Source organism: Pseudonaja textilis, chromosome Z (genome assembly GCF_049901715.1).
Source record: "Pseudonaja textilis isolate UNSWEBS1 chromosome Z, rPseTex1.2, whole genome shotgun sequence".
NCBI lineage: Eukaryota > Metazoa > Chordata > Lepidosauria > Squamata > Elapidae > Pseudonaja > Pseudonaja textilis.
In genome coordinates, this window is record NC_142008.1 from 89,590,160 (window position 1) to 89,602,541 (window position 12,382).

At 35.6% G+C, this 12,382-nt stretch overlaps 1 protein-coding gene across 1 annotated transcript; it reads left to right on the forward strand.

Moving 5' to 3' along the window:
• Positions 1 to 719: 719 nt before the first annotated feature.
• On the forward strand, positions 720 to 6,950 carry LOC113454509 (kelch-like protein 11). The gene is made up of 2 exons (XM_026725876.2): positions 720 to 3,007; positions 4,811 to 6,950. The coding sequence occupies exons 1-2, from the start codon at positions 2,496 to 2,498 to the stop codon at positions 6,336 to 6,338; spliced, it is 2,040 nt and encodes a 679-aa protein (XP_026581661.2). The 5' UTR covers positions 720 to 2,495; the 3' UTR covers positions 6,339 to 6,950.
• The last annotated feature ends 5,432 nt before the right edge of the window (positions 6,951 to 12,382 follow it).

A 12,382-nucleotide genomic window follows, 5' to 3' on the forward strand; every position in this document is an offset into this window, starting at 1 on the left:
CACAACAGTGGCCTCTGTGTAAAAATGACTTATCTTTACTCAGCCATGACAACCTTGACAAAACTTTCTTGTGGCAAAGGGAAATCCTCCAACAGATTATAAAAATATTTCCATTTGGAATTATTAACAGATCTAGATTGTTCCTTGGCATATTTGAGAGTTTCAGTTATTTAACTGAATCAGGGACTTCTGCCCGAGTGAAAATAATTAGAAATACACTTTGTTATTTCCTGCAACCAAAAGAAATTGCAGTGGAAATGTTAAGAGACACAGAGAGTTCAAAGCTACGTAGGAATTTAGGAGACAATAATCTTTTATAAATTATTAATTTTCTACTGACAGAATATATGGTTCCACAGCATGCCTTTATTTTATGATCCTACTGGAGTATAATATATCTTTTTATAATAAACAGACATTATTACTGCATAATACGATATGGAGATGATATTCATTGGCACATATTCTTCATATACAGTGTTTGATCTCCTGCTTTGTGTTCAACTGCAATGATTCACTTAAGAACTGTGGCAAAGGAGGTCATAAAATTGAATCCAACTCACTTAACCACTTTGCTTAATAATGGAAAGTCTCTGTCCCAATTGTGATTGTATATCAAGGACTACCTATATTCTGTACAGTTTTGTCACAAATGATATATTGGTTGTTTTCATAACCTCTACAACAAAAAAACATGGTATCCAAAATATTTTAAGTTAGTCACCATTTAATCAAGTGACAAGTAATTTACAATAATTTCCCCAAACAATGACATTGTTATAAGCGCCTTTCATCTTGAACTCACATTGCACAAATGACATTTGATATTGGAAGAATAGGAGAATTGTGTAGAGGTATAGTTTTCCCCATTTGAAAGAAACTGGTAGTATTGGCTATTCTGTAGAGTGTTTTGGAAAAATATGGAAACAGCAAATTTTAAGACTAGCTTTCTCTCACATCAATAGCTTTGTAATTCTAGCAAAGGGTGATACATTTACAAAGGTTGTAAATATGTTAATACCGTAATACAAATTGATGCTCAGTTGATATGCCAAGCTAAGACTTGTGGATCTCTTAAGTTACTATTAGATTGGCATGTCAGGTAGCCCAGCTATCTCATTAGTTGCAGGTTTCAATTGCCAGCTTCTTGCTTCCTCTGAATTTGATTAGAATGGTAAAAAATATAAAACTGTATAAAATATGAAACTCTTTTTCCAGTGAACACTAGGGAACCATAAAATAACTTTGTTTCATTTTTCTGTTGTGATCCCAATTTGCCTTGGGTCTGTTTCTTAATAAATAGGTCAGCTCTCAGAGTGCAATGTAAACTTCACACCCGTTCAATAGAATTCTCTAGATGCTATGATGAAACCTAAACTTTATTTTTTTAAATGCAATTCTTTGTTGTATTACAATTGTGTAACACTAAATACTAATTCAATAAACATTTTATTTCTCTATGTCTGTGTTCGTGTTGTTATTTGTGATTGCAGCAAGATAGAAAATGAATGAATCCTTTAATTCAGGATTCTTTCATTCATATTCCTGCACTCCTGATCTAAAATGGCCCCTTCCAATTAATGGTTCCGATCAAAAAAGGACCGAAGTAAATAAATAAATCAAAATGCCTTTTTATGGTACAACAGCTTTGGCACTGGGATGGGGAATAAATTCCCAAGAATATTTAGAACAGGATTTGAAAAACATCAACTTTATATATCTCCATGAGTAAAATATCTCCCATTCAATAACAATGTTGCCAAGGTACAACATGGGGAAATAGCTTGACCTTTTGATCTTGGAATTTCTTATGTGATTTCATTTGCGAATTTAATTATGGTGGATTAGATAGGACAATGGGCAAACTATAATAGTAACTATATTATTTAAGTTGTTTGGAATAATATGGTTTGTTTGGTTTGGTTTGCACAGAAAATCTAGCCTTAAGCATAATAACTAGCTACATTCTATAAATGGGAAGGATAAACTGTTTACTGGTTTCACCTGTGGCATACCAGGATTGAATTCCAAGAAATGGTGGCAGCATTAGAATCTCCATAATTATATTAAACTTCAATTGAAATTTAGTCTGATTTTAATTAGTTAATAAAATTATACCCATTTTCTTTTAAAATATTTTTTACAAGTTGACTTGGTTTTTAGGAAGACCATGTGATTTTTAGTCTATTGTTTTCTGCAAAGATTGATTTGTCAGAGGTTGCTAACTCCCTCTTTCTATAACGGCTAATTAAGAATAAACCTGCAAATATTAATTCAAGAAATAACAGGTGCAGTGACCCTAAATAAAGAGAAAGCAGTTTTTCCAAACAAGATTAACTTGTGCGAATTTTATCTCTATCATTCTTTTATCTATCGTCACAAGCGGCTACTTTTTTATGTCCGGAAGTATAATATATTCATATCTCTATGATCCTGTAAGTGACGTAATTAGATTTAGCTACGGGAAAAGTGTTCGAAACGATTGAGAAGCCAAGATGGCGGCAGCTGGAGGTGACGGCGATTTGGACGCAGGAGGCTACGGCGACGCAGATGTCGACCTCCCGGGCCTGGAGGGCGAGGCGGGCCCAGACTCAGAGCCTGACTCGGAGGTGTTTTCGTGTGTGGCCCACTGCTCCGACCTCGCCCGCCGCCAGAACGAACAGCGGCGGTTAGGCCTCTTCTGTGACGTCACGTTAGCCTTCAGTGGCGGCAGCAATGAGGAGGAGGAGGAGGAGAGGGGAGTGGGCGGGGCCTTCCGCGGCTCCGACCCCCCGCCGCGAGAGTTCCGGGCTCACCGCTCCGTCCTGGCAGCAGCCACCGAATACTTCGCTCCTCTCCTCCTGGGCGACTTTGCGGAGTCCCGCTCGGGGCGGGTAGAGTTACGGAAATGGAGTTCGGGAGCGGGACCAGACCCGGAGACGATCGAGGCGGTCATCAGCTTCATGTACACGGGGAGCATTCGCGTCAGTCCTGGCAACGTGCACGAGGTTCTGGAGTTGGCCGACAGGTGAGGCGGGAAGGAGGAACGAAGTGTCAGGTGATAAGTCAGGCGCCGACCGACTGTTGTGTGTCGGCAGAAATGTTTGTCCGAGTTCTGATGGGAGAAGGTACCTTCACCCGAGGGCCTTCTTCGTGAAGGCAACCAGGGATGGTCAGTCAGTCATTCTCTCCTTCCCTGGAACTGTGAAAATTGCTCTTGGGTTCCAGTGTAGACCAGTGAGAGCTTTAGTTGGCGTAGACTACTTTTCCAGAAAGACTAGCCTAGCGTCTGGCTTGTTATAATAAGGCACATCAAGACGCTACTAGAATTGAACAAAGTAAAGAAATAAAGCCGAATGGCAGCATTAAACATGGCCCTTACCAAGGTGAAAATTATTATGGCAACACTTCTTCCCAGTGCAGTTTCTGAATTACTTGAGTTATAGCATGAAGGGGGACTGCTGGACAGTTGCAGAGAACTTCAGCTCTGGCACCTTTTGAAAAAGACACCATTTTTGAATGTCAGCTTAGTGGAAAGCAAAAAATGCAAGTTATTAGCTCGCCAACAATTCTCAAACCCAGAATTAAATATAAACTATTGGATTTGCCAGATATGAAATTGTATTTTGGCGCTTGTTGTCCGGTCTGGCAAAACCAGAACAAGAGGATAACTGATTTAGAATTAAAAGTTCAGATGGCCTGGTTATTTATGGTATGACAAAGTTAAAGTAATTTTGATTTTAACAATCATTTTGTTAGAAGTTCCATAGTAAAAGTAAAATAAATACAAAACATTCATTTTTTATGAAGATGCCACTTTGGGTATCCCCCCCAAGTAGCCTTTTTCAAAAAAGAAACTGAAAATAACATCTTTTAAATTTGGTGACCCCACCCTCAAGTCCAAAGAAGAGTTAGACTCAGAAGGTTTGACTTTGTTAAAAATGAATTGTAAATCTTACTGCACGGTAGTGATAAACATGTTCAAAGATTTATAAAACATTATTAAAATTGAATTTGGAAAGTGAACATGTAAAGGCATTGTATGATTCATTAGGGAAGAACTTTGGCTATAATGTGATGCTTGAACAATGGAAGAATATGTAGGCAAAGGGCTTAAAATTCACATTAAACTACAATTTAAAATAAAGATGATGTATCGCTTGTGTTTAACACCAGACAAGTTATCAAGAATGTATAAAGATATTTCAAATGAATGTTGGAAATGTAAATAAGAGACTGTGTACCATTTAGGATGAACATGTGATAAAGCAAAGAAATATTGGAGTAGCATTCATATTCTAATATAGAAAATTCTTAAGTGAATATAAAGATAAAACCAACACTTTTTTTGGGGGGGGAGCTGGGCTTAATGGGAAAAGACTTGGGAAAATAATTGGAACTTCGATGTGTTGTGTATGTTGACAGCAGCAAGATTATGCACAAAAATGGAAGGTTATTTCAATTCCCACCATGGATGAATGGCTGTAAGGTGAGCAGAGATGTCTAAATTGACAGTTTTGATCAAACAAAATAATGTAAGTAGTTTTGTTTCTACTTGGAAACTACTACTGGACTTTGTGCTTGAGGTGGAAAGAAATTAAACTTTGATCTTGCGTTTTACTGATTGATTAGTTATAAAAATGGCTAGTTTATACTATTCTGGAAAAGTATAGAGTTGGCGTTCAGTGTTAATGCCTTATTCTACTGTAACGGAGGGAGTCAGTAATCAATGCCTTCTCCCCCCCCTCCTCTTCCTTTTCAAAAACAAAAACCCGAAAAACAAACTAATCATTCTCAGGTGACATTTCTAAATTCCCTTTTTGTTTTGCAGGTTCCTACTAATACGTCTAAAAGAGGTTTGTGGGGAATTCCTCAAGAAAAAACTGAGTCTCTCCAACTCTGTCGCCATTCACAGCTTAGCTCATATGTACTCTTTGAACCAGCTGGCTTTAAAAGCTGCCGAGATGATCAGGAGGAACTTCTCCAAAGTCATTGAAGATGACGAATTCTATACTTTGCCATTTCATCTTATTAGGGACTGGCTTTCAGACTCAGAAATCACAGTGGATTCAGAAGAGATTCTCTTTGAGATGCTTTTAAAGTGGGTCCAGAGAAATCCTGACGAAAGAGAAAAGTATTTTGCAGAGCTCTTTAAGCTTCTCCGACTATCACAAATTAAGCCAACCTATTTGACTCAGTATGTTAAATCTGAAAAGCTGGTGTCAAGCAACGAAGAATGCCTCAAACTTGTGTTGGGAGCAGTGGAGAGCCATGCTCTCAAGAGTGAGAATTTTCAGTTGGATACACAAGTTGATTCCATTATCTCATCTCAGCCTCGCTTTGGCCAAAACATGGACATTATCATGGTCATTGGTGGTGTGTCTGAGGGAGGTGATTACTTGAGTGAATGTGTGGGGTACTTTATTGATGAAGATAGATGGGTGAATTTACCACGCACACACAATCACCTTGATGGGCATGCTGTGGTAGTAACCAAATCTTATCTTTACGTGGCAGGTTCCATGAAACCTGGCTTTGCCAAGACCATGGAAAGGTATAACCCAGTTAGAAACGTTTGGGAGCAGGTTTCCAATCTGATAACCAGGAAACATTATTTTGGACTTACTGAGGTAAAGGGAAACCTGTACAGCATTGGTGGCCATGGGAATTTTATCCCTGGTTTTAAAGATGTAGCTGTCTACAACCCTGATCAAGATAAGTGGCACAACTTGGAGTCTGCCCCAAAGATACTCCGGGATGTTAAAGTGATTACAATAGACAACAGATTTGTTTACATGGCAGCTCGCACACCAGTTGACGGAGATAATGAAGATGGCTTAAGGTCTCTCATTATTCGCTATGATGCAGACACACGACAGTGGCGAGATTGTGAGTCTCTGCCACTCCTTGATAACTATTGCTGCTTCCAAATGGTTGTGGGGAACACCAACTTTTACTACACCGCTTCGTGTTGTCCTAGGAGCTATCCTATAGACCATGAAGAGGCCAAGAGAAAAATCTCTAATCCAATATCTGATGACATTCTGGAAAGCTTACCACCAGAGGTTCTTGGCATTGAAGGGGCGGCTATTTGCTATTACAAAGATGATATCTTCATCATAGGTGGATGGAAGAACAGTGATGATACTGATAAACAGTACAGAAAAGAGGCCTACCGCTACTGTGCTGAGAAGAAGCGTTGGCTGTTACTTCCTCCTATGCCTCAGCCTCGCTGCCGTGCTACAGCCTGTCATGTGAGAATCCCCTTTCGGTCCTTACATGGTAACCAGAAATATCCAATGCCGCAAAACCTAATGTGGCAGAAGGACCGGATCCGGCAGATGCAAGAGATACACTGACATTCCTTAAGTTTACGGACAATGCCTCGGTCTCAGATAGAATGCTAGCTTGAATAAATGATATCAGAAATACCTGTTGGTAATTGTGATGCTTGGCATGTTACAAGTCACCAAACTACTTAAGCATTGGAGACAAAGCTTACTTGGTGTTAAGTGTTTGATCTGGATTACAAGCACCACATGGAAATTTGGTGTACACTGGCCATAATTATGGAGGTAGGCAGACATATTAAATCTTACAGCCCATTGTTATCTCCACAAATATGAGTCCAAAAAAGAATTGTTCTTGCACTTTGAGGATATGTTCAGGTAGTACAAAGATTTAGCACAGCTTTTTCCTTACATTTTTTGTATTGAACTTACTTTTTATGTATTGGATCATCTTATCCCACTGTATAACATGCAGTTTGTGAAATATTCTAATTTGTTTTAAAATCCTGGTGTATCTGGAAAACATCATTTCATGGCTTTTTTAAAAAGTATTTTTATCTACTTGTGCAGAGGTATTTCCTCTTTTTAATCTGCTATAAATCTGCTTATTTCTGTCAAATTTGGAGATACGCAGTAGCAAAAAAGTTTATAAAAAGAATAAAGCACAAACTTTCTAAGAGCTTCAAAATGTTCCATGATTATAAATACTTTAAAATTGTATTTATCTAAATGCACTTGAAATTGCTAAATGATAAACCTAAGTATAATTGTCAGTTATATAGTGGAAATGTCCTGAGATGTTTGAGGACATGATGATCATTCTGTTATTTAGTAGCCCCACAGATTTTTCATTAATGAATTTCATTTAATTGGTTCAGAATTGTGGCCCTAAAACATGAATGAAATGATCAAAACAATTCTAATTCAGAACTAAGGATTTGTGAGTTCCTCATGGAAGGATTAAAGCTGTGTAAACTCGGGTGTCAATATCTGTGCAAGTCTAACTACCATGTGATCTAGATTTAACAAAGCCTTTTGTCTTAAATGATACACTATTTATGTGGACAGTAGGCTGTTCAATTTTGAGTAGAAAATTTGCCAGAACAATTATTCTAGACATTAAGAACCCATAACACCCATGTCCTAATTATATTTGCATATTTTATATGGCAGCATATAAAACTTATTCTCACTCAAGATAATTTTTGATACAAATTATTTCCTCCTTTCTGTCCTCTGTCCACCAGTCTGGTAGTAAGCAGAGTTCTATTTTGTTTAAAGTTCTGATAGTTTAATGGAAGACACAGAATATGACCAGATGATACAAATGTATTTATTTTTATTGGATTAAAGAGTACTTAAGTTTTAGAATGCTACAGAGTTGTTCAGTTAGGCAAACTGATATGAAGCATTTATGGAATGTTTACAATTGTTGATTCAATAGAATTATTTTATTTTATAAATTATTTTGTATTACATATGTCTCAAAGTGTTAAAAACACAGCATGATATCCTGAAGTATTTTTTTATGGAATTTTATTGGATTTATTACTTTTACTCCCTTTTCTAAAAACCTAAATATTTGTTTGCATTAATTATCCTGCCTCTTCAAATGATTGAAATAAATTACTTCAGAAACTGTCTTTGGCTAGGTAGAACATCTTTTAATTTCTCCTCTTTGCTTTGTGTCAGAAATATAATGCTAGTGATGACAATGTCAAAGGAAGTTTTAAGAAGAATCTAGATCTAATGCATGTGATCATCAAATGATGTGCAAGTAGAATCCTCAGAAAAAGAATTGGCTGCTTCATCTAAATATTTTCCGAGGAGGATCTAAAATAGTTAATTTCATCTAGGTCTACTTTCCTCATCTCTTATTTTTTTTTTCTTTTTAACTAGTCCAGATTTATCTTTGGGAGGACTAAGATGAGAGAAATAGACAAAACCACTCTGGGAGAAACCTATATTGGACAATATTATTGATGGTGTTTGGTTGGTAAATAACTATGTCTCAAATCATATCATATTAAGAGCAACTGCGTTCTCTTCGCTGATGATGTAAAGCTGTTCAATACCACAGACAATACTGCTACCCTTCAGAAAGATCTTGACTATGTATCAGAATGGTCAGAAAATAAAATACAAGCTGAATAGTCAAGATCTTGTTGATGATCCAAGCTCTGTAAAGGACCTTGGAATACTCATCTCTAATGATCTAAGTGCTAGAGCCCACTGTAACTACATAGCCAAAAAGGCATTAAGAGTTGTTAAAGTAATCCTACATAGCTTTTTCTCTGGTAACATCACACTACGAACTAGAGCATACAAAACATTTGCTAGACCAATACTCGAATACAGCTCATCAGTCTGGAACCCACATTACGTATCTGATATTAGCACAGTTGAGAAAGTCCAGAAATATTTCACAAGAAGAGTTCTCCACTCCTCTATTCATTGTAGAATACCTTATGCCACCAGACTTGAAATTCTAGACCTAGAAAACCTTGAATTACACCGTCTTCGGTCTGATCTAAGTATGGTATATAAAATCATACATTGCAATGTCCTACCTGTCAATGAATACTTCAGCTTCAACCATAACAACACAAGAGCACACAATAGATACAAACTCAAGGTTAACTGCACCAAACTTGATTGCAGGAAATATGACTTCAGCAACAGAGTGGTCAATGTCTGGAATACTCTACCTGACTCTGTAGTTTCTTCCCCAAACCCCAAAAACTTTAACCTTAGACTGTCTATTATTGACCTCACCCCTTTCCTAAGAGGTCTGTAGGGGGCGTGCATAAGCGCACCAACGCACCTACCGTCCCTGTCCTATTGTTTCTTTTATTTTTCTTATATGTACCCATTTCATGTATTCATAACTATGTATATACTTATACCTATTATCTTGTTAGCGATTGACAAATCAAAAAATAAATAAATTTTAGAAGCACGTTTTTTAAAATTTTAAAAAGACTGACTGCTACTGTTTTCCAATTTAGCAGGAAACCTAATTCATGTCTGAGATACCTGGGTAAGTGTTTCAATTGCATGTGTGCAGATTTTTCTAACTTATCTTTGCTCTTCTAATACTTCTGTTTATTATATAGCTGTACAGTAGGTGGGGCAGGATTAATTTGTGGGCTGAAATAATCCTAATATCAAATTAGGACTAAAATGTTTTTGTCCGATAGTGTCACAGACATTAACAATCTAATTATGCTGCTTGCCTGCCTTAAAGATACTTTACTTTTTCCAGCCACTTTTTATATGGTGTAAAAGCTGCTTTAGAAAGCAATTTATCTTCTGGAAATCTTTTGACATTCCAAATCTGCCGGGTCTAAACTCCTTTGTTCATAACTATTACCTGAAGTACTAATTAATTATGCTTTTTAAGAATATAATCTAGCCCCAAGCCTACACACATTTGTATGCAAAATTTAAAACTGTTTAATTGGAAATTGTACCTTTTCAATCTGTTATTTTTCTTATATCTTTCTGTACTCCCCTTAATAAACTAATATAGCTGTAGTATTTGAAATTAAGTGTCTTATATTTATTTAGTAATGACAACTGTGGCAAAATTTTAATTACCTAAAATTAAACACACTTGAAATCTTAGATATGTATGGCCTTCATTGCAAATATTTTGCTAAATCAACACAAATAATTTGTTGATTATATTAAAATGCTTGTTCAATGTGCTTGTTTAGTCTGATAAGCTTTGTAGTGTAAAGTTAGGAGTCACTTTGGTTGTTTGTGAATGCAGTCACTCACAACTATTTACATGCCCTGCTTGGAGATTTCAGTTTGTATGAAGAGGTAAGAGCAGTATGGAAAGCAGCCACATTGTATAATATGTACATCAAATGTCAGAATTTCTTAATATCTGGATATTATGCTACTAACTTGCTCCTTTGGTCTGAGTGCACAACTCTGGTATGCATGCGGTTTCTTAATCTTATTTAATAATGACAATCTTAACAAAATGACCTTGTAGCAAAAGGAACAACTATAAAAATATTTCCATTTAGAATTATAAAGAGATCTAGATTAGATCTAGAACTATAGCATGCCTGAGAGTTTCAGTTAAATAAATGGAACTTCTGCCTGAGTGAAAATAATTAGAAGTATGTTTTGTGGACAAAAGATAATTTCTAATCGCAGTGGAAATGTTCAAAGACAGGCAGACATCAAAGCTAGATAGAATTTTAGGAGACAATATATTTTTCAGTTGCATTTCTATTGGCAAAATATATGGTTCAACAGTTTGCCGTTCTTTTTTGATTCTACAGGAATATGACAGATTTTTTAAAATAATAAATAGGCATTATTACTAGAGTAATATTGTCTGAAGGCTATATTCATAGGCACGTACTCTTCATATATTTGAACTCCTGTGTTTGTGTCTCTGTTTCACTTAAGGCTGAATTTTCACAAGAAAAGTAAATATATATATATATATATATATATATATATATATACACATACATACATACACACACACACACACATATACATACATATACATATACATACATATATATATATATATATCAGTACAATGTTATGGTAATCTGTTACTGCTATAACCTTCCACAAAAAAACATTAAAAATATGTTAGTAATTTTTAATAGTGTGACAATAAGCCATTTTCAAGAGTTCCTACAAAAGACTAGCTCTTTTCTATCTTGAACTCACATTGCACAAATAACACTTGATGAGGAAAAAGTGACTCAGGAGAATGTGGAGTTTTCCTCTTTTTCAGGAAACTGGTAGTAACAGCTGTTCTGTAAAATGTTTTGTGGAAAAACAGAATCAGCAGGTTTTAAAGCTAGTTTTCTCATCAATATCTTTTACAACTGTGGAAAAAGATTATGTGTTTACAATGGTTGTAAATCTGTTAATTATATAAATCGATGCTCAGTTGGTATGCCAAGCAGATACTGATGGACCTCTTAACTTACTGGCCTTCTCTGAGTTTGAAAAGAACAGTGAAAATATAAAATTCTTTATTCTAAGAGTTCATAATGGATCAGGAATTCATAAAGTAATTTCCAATTTCATTTTTCCGTTATGATCCTAATTTGCGCTTGATCTGTTCCTCAAATAAATAGGTTAGTTCTCAGGCTGCAATGCAGAATTTTCACCTAGTTCAGGCAGAATACTCAAGATGCTATGCTGGCCTCTAAACTTTCTTTTTTAAAATGCAATTCATTATGTGCTATATTACATTGTGTAACACTAAATACTAATTCAATAAACATTTTATTTCATATCTTTTGTTCCTCTCTTATTAAAATTCTTCATGGATATGTTTTCAGCACAAAAGTTCTTATCTTTCAATAACAGTTATCACTGAATTTTTAAATAGTGCAAAAAGAAGATTCTTGTCATTTTATTCATATTTCATTTGTCTCTTGTAGAATGAAGACTAACTAATGTAAGATCAACAAATAGGAATATATTTATTTCCTAATTCTGAAACTGCCCATTCTAGGAAACATAGTTTAAAACTGGCAGAAGAAGGCCAATAGAAAAAGCTTTAAATTAATAAGTTCTTGAGATGTAAACAAAAATTTAAATATTAAATATTAAAACAAGGTAAGTAATACTTCCATTCTGTTCAGCCATAATGGGCTTGGAATATTATACCTGGTTGTTCCACTTTTGATATGTATTTAGCTATGAAGAAGGGAAGATGACCAGACAGCTGAAAATTAATAAGTAAAAGGGAAAAAAGGTAGGATATACTAGACAACCCATGACTAACTGAATTAACCTTTCAGAGTTGTTTCTTACTAGATTCCTCAGTGCGTTCACTGATAATAGAACGTGTAATGTATTACCTTCACTAGAAAAGGATGTATCTTGAAAATAGCAATATTAAACTTGTATAGCCAAACATCAGCACAGGAAATGTTTATGATATTTTAGTATTATGACAATTTTTTATAATAATTTTGTCATATTGTTTTATACATTTGCCATATGTTAATATCCTGGGAGTCATGCGTCCCCGATTTGTGACACATTGGACAAAATCAAGTAAACCCGCCATCAAGGAACTATCAATGCAGACAAGTTAACAGTAAACAATCCAATCA